Source organism: Ranitomeya imitator, chromosome 4, assembly GCF_032444005.1.
Source record: "Ranitomeya imitator isolate aRanImi1 chromosome 4, aRanImi1.pri, whole genome shotgun sequence".
NCBI classification, from domain to species: Eukaryota; Metazoa; Chordata; class Amphibia; order Anura; family Dendrobatidae; genus Ranitomeya; species Ranitomeya imitator.
The window spans coordinates 696,290,351-696,305,046 of NC_091285.1; the positions used below are offsets into that span (position 1 = coordinate 696,290,351).

General features: G+C 41.2%; 1 protein-coding gene across 1 annotated transcript; it reads left to right on the forward strand.

The window, feature by feature from the left end:
- The first annotated feature begins 2,737 nt into the window (after nt 1-2,737).
- LOC138674751 (olfactory receptor 11L1-like) lies at nt 2,738-3,676 on the forward strand. Its single transcript, XM_069762567.1, has one exon. It carries the CDS (start codon nt 2,738-2,740, stop codon nt 3,674-3,676), a length of 939 nt encoding a protein of 312 aa, XP_069618668.1.
- Nucleotides 3,677-14,696: the final 11,020 nt, after the last annotated feature.

Consider the following 14,696-nt stretch of genomic DNA (forward strand, 5'->3'; position numbering starts at 1 on the left):
TTAAGTGGTGGAACTTGCACTATTGCTGACTGACTAAATACTTTTTTGCCCCACTGTATATGGACTAATTAGCATTACTATTCAGTTGCATTCTGAGATATATACATTAATGTACACTCTGCACGTCATCATGCCTGAACAAAACAGAAATGTAGATTTTTTTGCGAATTTATTAAAAAGAAAAACTGAAATATCACACGGACATAAGTATTCAGACCCTTTGCACAGTATTGAGTGCAATATAACACTCAGTCATGCCGGCGATCTGCAGTAATTCAATATAAAATTGCGAATTTATTAAAAAGAAAAACTGAAATATCACACGGACATAAGTTGTCGTTATCAGATACCGCAAAGATGCATTTGTCAGCATCATGCTGTTAGCTAAGATTAAAATGTGCTTCCTGGAATTTTATAGTATTGAAATGTCTTCGAGCTGTTGTTTTATTGTGAGAAATAAAATTTATATTCGTATAAAACATACCGCTTCTTACTTGCTTGTGTTGTAACATTGGGTCATATTATATATATATATATATATATATATATATATATATAATATATATATAGAAATAAGTTGTCCAGTAACTTTTCTGCTTGTGTATATAAGGCAGCCACAAGGAGAAAATCTGCTACACTGTGAATAAACACAGCTTACAATTTTCTATTAATGGGTAGTAGACGCACAAATAACTTCGCAGCTGACGTCTACAGACACAAAGAGAAAGCAAATATCAAACATGGGGCGTTATAAAAACCAATGCCTGGGCACATGACCCACAGATAACATCTACAGGTACAAATGTGTTATAAAACAAAGTTCTGCTTCACAAAGATCACCAAACAGCATGAGTTTGTACAAAAATATCTGACCCTCAGATAACACAGCTGTTTTCTGAGAAAGCTAATACAAAAAACAAATAACCTCAGATGACATCTACAGGACACAATAACTTTTCTGTTTGTGTAAATAAACATTTATTGGTAAAGTGATTACAACAGCAATTGACCTAGGCTTTATAAACCTCTGACCCGCAAATAACCCTACCATTTAGTTAATGTTCTGTAGGACCACAAATAAACAGCTTTAAGTTCTGCACTATATGAATACACTGAATAAAACACAGCTTGCAGAATCAAACTCGGGCTACGTATAAAATCTAATATAAAACAAATGAGAAAGGTGTTATAAACAACGTGTAAAATAAATACACGACTAGGCTATAATTATAAACGTGTTATATAAACGATATCAAAAGGGGAAATCAGCCAGCCTCAGGGACAGCTGGCTGACAGGAGGAGGGGAGGGGTTACACACTTTGATACACTTTGATAGGGGCGGGGCACCTGTCAGATTGAGTTTGACGGATCATGGCTATTATACACTACTACTGAGCAAAAAAACTTTTTGGTTTGTAAGATTTATGCATCTGTTAATAAATCCTGCTCTTGTTTGAAGTTTGAAGGCTCTAACTTATTTGCATCCTATTAAAACTGCTAAATCTGCAGGGGGTTGAATACTACTTGTAGGCACTGTACATTATTTTCCTGCCCTGCGCAGGCAGTTTGTGATCTCCATTCAATTCACAGCCATCTGTCTTTTCTATTCAATGTAAAAAGATTTTTGCTAAATTTCACTTTTAAAGAACGTAATAGAATTGTATTTCTTTCCAGCACAAATATTAACGAATGTTCATTAAGAAAAAAATAATTTTTTCTTATGGTTTTCGAAAGCTTTGATAAATATTTTTTGTTCCGCATTTTGTTGAAAAAAAAAACCAATTGTTCCATGACATAAATTTTTTTCTGATTTTGAACAACTATAGCCTGTAAACTATTGATTGACCTTTGTCAAATATATGTTGCATTTTATATATTTTTTCAGATGCCTATTTTATATTTATATGATTTTTATTTGTAGTTTTAACGATGTTATATTTATTTTGCCCCACAGTAATTCTATTATTTTGTTTTCTGTAGCAGCAGAGCATTTTTGTCTGCGTAGTTCACTTTATTTTCCCAAAGGTAAGCAGAATAAAATCTGTACACTTTATTATTTTTATATACTTTTTATTTATTTTTATTAAGGAGGAATAGTCATGAAGTTGTTGCTACCAAATCTGAGAGCAGCATAATGTGGAGACCTTGTCTGCTGTAGGTATAATAAAATCAATGTTTTGTCAGCAGGAGATTATCACTAGAGGTCTAGTAAACCTGTTGCCACGTAGTCCTCCATAATCATGAGTTCTTGATAACTCTGCACCCAAAAATCTGGTTGATATATTCCCTTTATATTATGGACTAGACTCTGTAATAGAACTTGTAAGAGATCCCGTCTTCCCAATGTCCAAATATTACTATTTTTGGAGAACTTTGGAGAAGTCTTATTACTTACTAGTGATCAGCGAGTATACTCGTTGCTCGGGTGGTCTCCGAGTATTTATGACTGCTCGGAGATTTAGTTTTCCTTGCCGCAGCTGAATGATTTACAGCTACTAGACAGCTTGATTATATGTGGGGATTCCCTAGCAACCAGGCAACTCCCACATGTACTCAAGCTGTCTAGCAGCTGTAAATCATCCAGCTGCGGCAAGAAAAACCAAATCTACGAGCAGTCATAAACACTCGGAGGTCAACCGGGCGTGCTCTAGAAAACCAGAGTAACGACTATACTCGCTCATCACTATTACTTACTTGCTTTTGTTTTATGTTCACTAGTAATTTCATCCTTCTGAAAATGCAATCCAGCAATTCCAACACAGTGACTGAAATTGTACTCTTAGGATTTCAGAATTTACAAGGCTTTAGGATTTTCTTCTTTCTTCTGCTTCTGATCATCTTCTGTGTGACAGTATGTGGGAACCTTCTTATCATTTTGGTGGTGTCCTCCAGCCGGTCGCTCCACTCTCCCATGTACTTCTTCCTCACACAGCTCTCTTCCTTGGACATATTACTGAGCACCACCATATTACCCAACATGCTGCCTATCGTGTTATATGAGGGAAGTTCTGTGTCTTTTATCGGCTGTTTGATACAATTTTACTTTTTTTCATACTCTGAGGCATTGGAATGTCTTCTCTTGTTTGTGATGTCCTACGACCGTTATCAGGCCATCTGTCATCCTCTACATTACACCTCAGTGATGACCCTCACATTTTGTGTTAAAGCCGTTCTCTCATGTTGGCTGATGATCTCTGCCGTTATATTGGTACTTTCAGTAACCATGAGTTATTTTTGGTTCTGTGGACCAAACGTCATTGACCATTTCTTCTGTGATTCAGATCCCATACTTGAACTTTCCTGCTCAGACACTTTCTTGATGAAAATAGAAAATATTATATTGGCTGCATCATTTGCATTGTCTCCGTTTATTGTAATTGTGGTCTCTTATGCCTATATTATCATCACCATACTGAAGATCCCATCAGTGACCGGACAGCAGAAGACCTTCTCCACCTGCAGCTCCCACCTGGCCGTGGTGTCCTTATATTACGGGTCACTTCTCAGTATCTATTTATTTCCAAATAAGCAAAATGTAAAGAAAACTCTCTCCCTGTTCTACACGGTTATAACCCCGCTCCTCAACCCTATGATATACAGTCTGAGTAACAGAGATATTAAGCAGGCATTTCAAAAGCTAAAAAGAAAAATGTCTTCTGTCCTTCAAATTAGATAATTTATTATTCTTTTTTATCTGGCTCATCAAGTACAACTGATAACACTGTTCTTCAAATTCATGAAATCAGCCAATTCTAAATGATTTTTACCTCTCAAATTAAAATCTGACAATGAGCATTCTTTTTGTCTCTTGTTTCTATGACATCAAACTGTTTTCTTTTTATTGCTACATGTAATTAATGCATAAAAATTCCAACATTATTATTTTTGCAAATATAATGATGCAGAATAATTAGTTAGACCAATTTTCTGATTTTTATTTAGAGGAAAATTAGCAACAATTCAAATAGTCTAAACACTAGTCTGAATTATAAACTATTGCAAAATTTGCTCCTCATTCAGTGACAACGCTTGTAACGGAGTCTGCCATGCTGGGGTACCTCTTTCAGTACCGCCCCGTGTTTCAGGAGTTGGAATGAAGGATGCTGGCTGGAATTCCTTGGTTACATGGGCGCATATAAAAGATCACTGCTTTTCCACATATTTCCAGTATGACAAACTTTACTCACAGGACACAGAATATCTATCACACAGATACAGAGGGCAGGTCAATAGAAAAGCGGCAGGCCAGACATACATTATCATAGCCGCAGGTGGCCGGAGCCTGCCGATATTTACTGTGGGAATTACAAAGGTGGGGAAGGTCAAAAGGGGAATATCTTGTCCTCTCTGCCCAGGGGCGCAGCCTGTGGGCTGATACATTAGGGACATGAATCTCACCTGGAACCTATTAGACATACATATAACTGCACAACATAGTCTTGGTGTGGTGAGGTTCCGTAACAATGCTTTTTTTCATCTCTTGTTCTCCTGCATTGGATCATCTCTTACAATTGTCCAGCAGTAATCTGCCAGCATTGATGAAATCTATTTTCCTTAATATCTTCTCTCCATATCCTTAATATCTTGGTGCAATCTCTCACCGTGCTTGTCTCTGACTGCTCTGGAGTTTGATGGAAAAAAGTGTGAATGCCAAGGTAAGAAATTAATCTTGAAGGCCATTTTACAGCCAAGATTCTTATGTGTTTTGAGATTTTCCACCAAATCTTCATAGCTATCTGTTCTTGAGTTTCCCCCAAAATTAGTTACCACTAATGTGAATGCTATCAGTGCAGCCTTTTCCTTGTTCTGCAACAAGTGGAGCAGCTCTGCATCTTGCAGAAGCTTATGAAACTGAGGTCCAATAATTCCATCATCTTTGCTTAACCAAATCTTGGAAATTTATCAATTAGATACTTGAATGCTTTTGCATTTTTCTTTCAATGTTCTTTTTATTGAAAATTTAATGAATAACAAACAACTTCAGATGAAGGTAATCGAAAACATTATACAAATATTTATTTCCGTAACTGGTAAAATGATTTGTGAATATCTATCCTTTAACCCCTTAAGCCCCGAGGGTGGTTTGCACGTTAATGACCGGGCCAATTTTTACAATTCTGACCACTGTCCCTTTATGAGGTTATAACTCTGGAACGCTTCAACGGATCTTGGCGATTCTGACATTGTTTTCTCGTGACATATTGTACTTCATTTTAGTAGTAACATTTATTCGATATAACTTGCGTTTATTTGTGAAAAAAACGGAAATTTGGCGAAAATTTTGAAAATTTCGCAATTTTCCAACTTTAAATTTTTATGCCCTTAAATCACAGAGATATGTCACGCAAAATACTTAATAAGTAACATTTCCCACATGTCTCCTTTACATCAGCACAATTTTGGAACCAAAATTTTTTTTTGTTAGGGAGTTATAAGGGTTCAAAGTTGACCAGCAATTTCTCATTTTTACAACACCATTTTTTTTTAGGGACCACATCTCATTTGATGTCATTTTGAGGGGTCTATATGATAGAAAATACCCAAGTGTGACACCATTCTAAAAACTGCACCCCTCAAGGTGCTCAAAACCACATTCAAGAAGTTTATTAACCCTTCAGGGGTTTCACAGGAATTTTTGGAATGTTTAAATAAAAATGAATATTTAACTTTTTTTCACACAAAATTTATTTCAGCTCCAATTTGTTTTATTTTACCAAGGGTAACAGGATAAAATGGATGCCAAACATTGTTGTACAATCTGTACTGAGTACGCTGATACCCCATATGTGGGGGTAAACCACTGTTTGGGCGCATGGCAGAGCTCGGAAGGGAAGGAGCGCCATTTGACTTTTAAATGCAAAATTGACAGGAATTGAGATGGGACACCATGTTGCGTTTGGAGAGCCACTGATGTGCCTAAACATTGAAACCCCCCACAAGTGACACCATTTTGGAAAGTAGACACCCTAAGGAACTTATCTAGATGTGTGGTGACCACTTTGACCCACCAATTGCTTCACAGAAGTTTATAATGCAGAGCCGTAAAAATAAAAAATCATATTTTTTCACAAAAATGATCTTTTCGCCCCCAATTTTTTATTTTCCCAAGAGTAAGAGAAGAAATTGAACCTCAAAAATTGTTGGCCAATTTGTCCTGAGTACGCTGATACCCCGTATATGGGTGTAAACCATTGTTTGGGCGTATGGCAGAGCTCGGAAGGGAAGGAGCGCCATTTTACTTTTCAATGCAAAATTGACTGGAATTGAGATGGGATGCCATGTTGCGTTTGGAGAGCCCCTGATGTGCCTAAACATTGAAATCCCCACAAGTGACACCATTTTGGAAAGTAGACCCCTTAAGGAACTTATCTAGAGGTGTGGTGAGCACTTTGACCCAACAAGTGCTTCACAGAAGTTTATAATGCAGAGCCGTAAAAATAAAAAATCATATTTTTTCACAAAAATAATCTTTTCGCCACCAATTTTTTATTTTCCCAAGGGTAAGAGAAGAAATTAGACCACAAAAGTTGTTGTGCAATTTGTCCTGAGTGCGACGATACCCCATATGTGGGGGTAAACCACTGTTTGGGCGCATGGCAGAGCTCGGAAGGAAAGGAGCGCCATTTGACTTTTCAATGCAAAATTGACTGGAATTGAGATGGGACGCCATGTTGCGTTTGGAGAGCCCCTGATGTGCCTAAACATTGGAACCCCTCACAAGTGACACCATTTTGAAAAGTAGACCCCTTAAGGAACTTATCTAGATGTGTGGTGAGCACTTTGACCCAACAAGTGCTTCACAGAAGTTTATAATGCAGAGCCGTAAAAATAAAAAATCTTATTTTTTCACAAAAATGATCTTTTCGCCCCCAATTTTTTATTTTCCCAAGGGTAAGAGAAGAAATTAGACCACAAAAATTGTTGTGCAATTTGTCCTGAGTGCGACGATACCCCATATGTGGGGGTAAACCACTTTTTGGGTGCATAGCAGAGCTCGGAAGGGAAGGAGCGCCATTTGACTTTTCAATGCAAAATTGACTGGAATTAAGATGGGACGCCATGTTGGTTTGGAGAGCCCCTGATGTGCCTAAACATTAAAAACCCCCACAAGTGACACCATTTTGGAAACTAGACCCTCTAAGGAACTTATCTAGATGTGTTTTGAGAGCTTTGAACCCCCAAGTGTTTCACTACAGTTTATAACGCAGAGCTGTTAAAATAAATTTATTTTTTTTTCGCAAAAATTTTTTAGCCCCCAGTTTTGTATTTTCACAAGGGTAACATAATAAATTGGACCCCAAAAGTTGTTGTCCAATTTGTCCTGAGTACGCTGATACCCCATATGTGGGGGGGAACCACTGTTTGGGCGCATGGCAGAGCTCGGAAGGGAAGGAGCGCCATTTGGAATGCAGACTTAGATGGATTGGTCTGCAGGAGTCACGTTGCATTTGCAGAGCCCCTGATGTACCCAAACAGTACAAACCCCCCACAAGTGACCCCATATTAGAAACTAGACCTCCCATGGAACTTATCTAGATGTGTTGTGAGAACTTTGAACCCCTAAGTGTTTCACTACAGTTTATAACGCAGACCCGTGAAAATAAAAATTCTTTTTTTTTTCACAAAAATGATTTTTTAGCCCCCAGCTTTGTATTTTTACAAGGGTAACAGAATAAATTGGACCCCAAAAGTTGTTGTTCAATTTGTCCTGAGTACGCTGATACCCCATATGTGGGGGGGAACCACTGTTTGGGCTCATGGCAGAGCTCGGAAGGGAAGGAGCGCCATTTGGAATGCAGACTTAGATGGATTGGTCTGCAGGCGTCACGTTGCATTTGCAGAGCCCCTGATGTACCCAAACAGTAGAAACCACCCACAAGTGACCCCATATTGGAAACTAGACCTCCCATGGAACTTATCTAGATGTGTTGTGAAAACTTTGAACCCCCAAGTGTTTCACTACAGTTTACAACGCAGAGCCGTGAAAATAAAAATCCTTTTTTTTCCCACAAAAATGATTTTTAGCCCCCCAAATTTTTATTTTCCCAAGGATAACAAGAGAACTTGGACCCAAAAAGTTGTTGTCCAATTTGTCTCGAGTACGCTGATACCCCATATGTTGGGGTAAACCCCTGTTTGGGCGCACGGGAGAGCTCGGAAGTGAAGGAGCACTGTTTTACTTTTTCAATGCAGAATTGGCTGGAATTGAGATCGGACGCCATGTCGCGTTTGGAGAGCCCCTGATGTGTCTAAACAGTGGAAACCCCCCAATTATAAATGAAACCCTAATCCAAACGCACCACTAACCCTAATCCCAACTGTAACCCTAACCACACACCTAACCCAGACACACCCCTAATTCTAATCCCAACCCTAATCCCAACCGTAAATGTAATCCAAACCCTAACCCTAGCCCCAACCCTAGCCCTAACCCTAACCCTAACCGGAAAATGGAAATAAATACATTTTTTTTAATTTTATTATTTTTCCCTAAGGCTAGGTTCACATTGCGTTAGGGAAATCCGTTTAGCACTAGCGGATTGCGCTAACACAATGTCTTTTTAGGTGTCGTGTTTAGTGGTCGCGTTAACGTCCCCGCTCTGGAAGATCGGGGATCGGACCTCGGGCGCGCCGCGGACGCTGCAAGCAGCGTCTGAGGCGCGCCACAAAAGAATGGCACCTTGCTAGCGCGAGCCGAAAATGGCACGCTCTAGCGATGCGCTACACCTGAAAATCACATTGCTGTCAATGGTTGTGCTAACGGACCCGTTGCACGGCGTTAATTGTGACATTTTCGCCGTGCAACGCTGTCCGTTAGCGTTAACCCATTAACGCAATGTGAACCTAGCCTAACTAAGGGGGTGATGAAGGGGGGTTTGATTTACTTTTATAGCGAGTTTTTTAGCGGATTTTTATGATTGGCAGCCGTCACACACTAAAAGACGCTTTTTATAGCAAAAAAGTTTTTGCGTCTCCACATTTTGAGACCTATAATTTTTCCATATTTTGGTCCACAGAGTCATGTGAGGTCTTGTTTTTTGCGGGACGAGTTGACGTTTTTATCGGTTACATTTTCGGACACGTGACAGTTTTTGATCGCTTTTTATTCCGATTTTTTTGTGAGGCAGAATGACCAAAAACCAGCTATTCATGAATTTCTTTTGGGGGAGGCGTTTATACCGTTCCGCGTTTGGTAAAATTGATGAAGCAGTTTTATTCTTCGGGTCAGTACGATTACAGCGACACCTCATTTATATCATTTTTTTTATGTTTTGGCGCTTTTATACGATAAAAGCTATTTTATAGAAAAAATAATTATTTTGGCATCGCTTTATTCAGAGGACTATAACTTTTTTATTTTTTTGGTTATGATGCTATATGGCGGCTCGTTTTTTGCGGGACAAGATGACGTTTTCAGAGGTAACATGGTTATTTATATCCGTCTTTTTGATCGCGTGTTATTCCACTCTTTGTTCAGCGTTATGATAATAAAGCGTTGTTTTTTGGCTCGTTTTTTTTTTTTTTTTCTTACGGTGTTCACTGAAGGGGTTAACTAGTGGGCCAGTTTTATAGGTCGGGTCGTTACGGACGCGGCGATACTAAATATGTGTACTTTTATTGTTTTTTTGTTTTTTTTTATGTAAAGAAATGTATTTATGGGAATAATATTTTTTTTTTTCTGCTTTATTTAGGAATTTTTTTTTTATTTTTTTTTTTACAAGTGTGGAAATTTTTTTTTTTACTTTTTCACTTTGTCCCAGGGGGGGACATCACAGATCACCGATCTGACAGTGTGCACAGCACTCTGTTAGATCGGTGATCTAACATACAGCCGGGCAGGATTAGAGCTGCAGCTGCAGCCTGATCCTGACCCGGAAGTGCTCCCTGCAGGACCCGGATGCAGCCCCGCGGCCATTTTGGATCCGGGGACTGCAGGGAGAAGACGCTCGGTACACGGTGAGCACATCACCGTGTACCGATCGTCTCAGGGAAGCCCGCAGGGAGCCCCCTCCCTGCGCGATGCTTCCCTGCACCGCCGGCACACCGCGATCATCTTTGATCGCGGTGTGCCGGGGGTTAATGTGCCGGGAGCGGTCCGTGACCGCTCCTGGCACATAGTGCCGGATGTCAGCTGCGATAGGCAGCTGACACCCGGCCGCGATCGGCCGCGCTCCCCCCGTGAGCGCGGCCGATCGCATATGACGTACTATCCCGTCCATGGGAATTAAGTCCCAGGTCACCTGGACGGGATAGTACGTCATATGGGATTAAGGGGTTAAACAGTAAATTACCATTAACCCCTTAAGCCCCAAGGGTGGTTTGCACGTTAATAACCGGGCCAATTTTTACAATTCTGACCACTGTCCATTTATGAGGTTATAACTCTGGAACGCTTCAACAGATCCTGATGATTCTGACATTGTTTTCTCGAGACATATTGTGCTTCATGATAGTGGTAAAATTTCTTCGATAAGACTTGCCTTTATTTGTGAAATAAAACTAAATTTGGTGAAAATTTTGCAATTTTCCAAATTTGAATTGTTATGCCCTTAAATCACAGAGATATGTCACACAAAATACTTAATAAGTAACAGTTCCCACATGTTTACTTTACATCAGCACAATTTTGGAACCAAATTTTTTTTTTGTTAGGGAGTTATAAGGGTTAAAAGTTGACCAGCAATTTCTCATTTTTACAACACCTTTGTTTTAGGGTCCACATCTCATTTGAAGTCATTTTAAGGGGTCTATATGATAGAATATAACCTACAACCAAGTGTGACACCATTCTAAAAATTGCACCCATCAAGGTGCTCAAAGCCACATTCAAGAAGTTGATTAACCCTTCAGGTATTTCACAGGAATATTTGGAATGTTTTAAAAAAATGAACATTTAACTTTTTTTCACTAAAAATTTATTTAGCTCCAATTTATTTTATTTTATCAAGAGTAACAGGAGAAAATGGACCTCAAAAGTTGTTGTACAATTTATTCTGAGTATGCTGATACCCCATATGTGGGGGTTAACCATTGTTTGGGCGCATGACTGAGCTCAGAAGGGAAGGAGCGCCATTTGACTTTTCAATGCAAAATTGACTGCAATTGGGATAGGATGCCATGTAGGGTTTGGAGAGCCCCTGATGTGCCTAAACATTGAAACCCCCCACAAGTGGCACAATTTTGGAAAGTAGACCACCTAAGGAACTCATCTAGATGTGTTGTGAGAGCTTTGAACCCCAAGTGTTTCACTACAGTTTATAGCTCAGGGCCGTGAAAATAAAAAATAAAAATTTCCCACAAAAATTATATTTTAGCCCCCAGTTTTGTATTTTCCCGAGGGTAACAGGATAAATTGGACCCCAAAGGCTATTGTCCAATTTGTCCTGAGTACGCTGATACCCCATATGTGGGGGGAACCACCGTTTAGGTGCATGGCAGAGCTCAGAAGGGAAGGAGCGCTATTTGGAATGCAGAATTAGATGGAATGGTCTGCAGGCGTCACATTGCATTTGCAGAGCCGCTAATGTACTTAAACAGTAGAAACCCCCCACAAGTGACCCCATATTGGAAACTAGACCCCCAAGGAACTTATCTAGATGTGTTGTGTGAACTTTGAACCCCAAGTGTTTCACTACATTTTATAACGCAGAGCTGTGAAAATAAAAAATCATTTTTTTCCCACAAAAATGGTTTTTTAGCCCACCAAATTTTTATTTTCCCAAGGGTAACAAGAGAAATTGGACCCCAAAAGTTGTCCAATTTCTCCTGAGTACGCTGATACCCCATATGTTGGGGTAAACCCCTGTTTGGGCGCACAGGAGAGCTTGGAACGGAAGGAGCACTGTTTTACTTTTGCAGCGCAGAATTGGCAGGAATTGAGATCGTATGCCATGTCACGTTTGGAGAGCCCCTGATGTTCCTAAACAGTGGAAAGCCCCAATTCTAACAGAAACCCTAACCCTAGCCCCAAACCTAACCCTAGCCCCAACCCTCACCCTAACCCTAGCTCTAACCCTAACACTAGCTCTAACCCTAACCCTAACCCTAGCCTGTCCCTATCCCTTTCCCTACCCCTAACCCTAGCCCTAACCCTAGCCTTAACCCTAGCCCTAAGCCTAGCCCAAAACCTAGCTCTAACCCTAGCCCTAGCCCTATCCCTAACCCTAGCTCTAACCCTAACCCTAGCTCTAACCCTAACCTGTCATGATCCCAATGGCAGGGGATCACCAAAAGGACAAGCACAAAAACAAAACAAGCTCTAGGGTGATGGAACCTGAGCTGACCGCGATCCTGAACCTAAACACACAACTAGCAGTAGCCGGGGAACGTGCCTACGATGATTCCTAGACGTCTCGCGCCAGCCGAAGGATTAACTTCCCCTATAAGAAGAAACACAGACCTCACTTGCCTCCAGAGAAACACCCCACAGAAATAGCAGCCCCCCACATGTAATAACGGTGAAATGAGAGGAAAGCACACACGTAGTTATGAAAATAGAATCAGCAAAAATGAGGCCCGCTAAAGCTAGATAGCAGAGGATACAAAAGTGAACTGCGCGGTCAGCGAAAAACCCTTCAAAAAACCATCCTGAAATTACTTGAACTCATGTGCCAACTCATGGAACATGAGGAGTAATTTCAGCCCACTAGAGCAACCAGCAGCAAGGAATCACATATCTGCAAGCTGGACTAAGACAAAAATTAAGCAAAACGTGGAACAGGAAAATCAAAACTTAGCTTGTCCTGAAGATAACAGACACAGGGAGCAGAGGGAAAAAGACACGCTGATTACATTGATAGCCGGCGAGGAAATGACAAAAAAGCCAGGTTAAATAGGAAACTCCCATAACCTGATGGAACAGGTGAACACCAGAGACCGCAGAGAACACAAGTCACCCAGTACCATCAGTAACCACCAGAGGGAGCCCAAAAACAGAACTCACAACAGTACCCCCCCCCCTTGAGGAGGGGTCACCGAACCCTCACGAGAACCACCAGGGCGACCAGGATGAGCCCTATGAAAAGCACGGACCAAATCGGCAGCATGAACATCAGAGGCAATCACCCAAGAATTATCCTCCTGACCATAACCCTTCCACTTGACCAAATACTGGAGTTTCCGTCTGGAAACACGAGAATCCAAGATCTTCTCCACAACATACTCCAATTCACCCTCCACCATCACCGGAGCAGGAGGCTCAAGCGAAGGAACGACAGGTACCTCATACTTCCGCAACAATGACCGATGGAACACATTATGAATAGCAAACGATGCCGGGAGATCCAAACAAAACGACACAGGGTTAAGAATTTCCAAGATCCTATAGGGACCGATGAACCGAGGCTTGAACTTAGGAGAAGAAACCTTCATAGGAACAAAACGAGAAGACAACCACACCAAGTCCCCAACAAGAAGTCGAGGACCCACGCGGCGACGGCGATTAGCAAACTGCTGAGCCCTCTCCTGGGACAACTTCAAATTGTCCACCACATGACTCCAAATCCGATGCAACCTATCCACCACCATGTCCACTCCAGGACAATCAGAAGGCTCCACCTGACCAGAGGAAAAACGAGGATGAAACCCCGAATTACAAAAGAAAGGAGAAACCAAGGTAGCAGAGCTAGCCCGATTATTAAGGGCAAACTCGGCAAGCGGCAAAAAGGAAACCCAGTCATCTTGATCAGCAGAAACAAAACACCTTAAATAAGTTTCTAAAGTCTGATTAGTTCGTTCCGTCTGGCCATTCGTCTGGGGATGGAATGCAGACGAAAAGGACAAATCAATGCCCATCTTAGCACAGAACGTCCGCCAAAATCTAGACACAAACTGGGATCCCCTGTCAGAAACGATGTTCTCCGGAATGCCATGCAAACGGACCACGTTTTGAAAAAACAGAGGGACCAACTCAGAGGAGGAAGGTAACTTAGGCAAGGGTACCAGATGAACCATCTTAGAAAAGCGGTCACACACAACCCATATGACGGACATTTTTTGAGAGACAGGGAGATCCGAAATAAAGTCCATGGAAATGTGCGTCCAAGGCCTCTTCGGGATAGGCAAAGGTAACAACAATCCACTGGCCCGAGAACAGCAAGGCTTAGCCGGAGCGCAAACTCCACAAGACTGCACGAAAGAACGCACATCCCTCGACAAGGAAGGCCACCAAAAAGACCTGGCCACCAAGTCTCTAGTACCAAATATTCCAGGATGACCTGCCAACACAGAAGAATGGACCTCGGAGATGACTCTACTGGTCCAATTATCCGGAACAAACAGTCTTTCCGGCGGACAACGATCAGGTTTATCCGCCTGAAACTCCTGCAAAGCACGTCGCAAGTCTGGGGAGACAGCCGACAAAATCACCCCATCCCTAAGGATACCAGTGGGCTCAGAATTTCCAGGGGAGTCAGGCACAAAACTCCTAGAAAGAGCATCCGCCTTCACATTCTTTGAACCTGGCAGGTATGAAACCACAAAATTGAAACGGGAGAAAAACAGTGACCAACGAGCCTGTCTAGGATTCAGACGCTTGGCAGACTCAAGGTACATCAGATTTTTGTGATCAGTCAAGACCACCACACGATGTCTAGCACCCTCAAGCCAATGACGCCACTCCTCAAATGCCCACTTCATGGCCAAAATCTCCCGATTACCAACATCATAATTCCGTTCAGCGGGCGAAAATTTTCTAG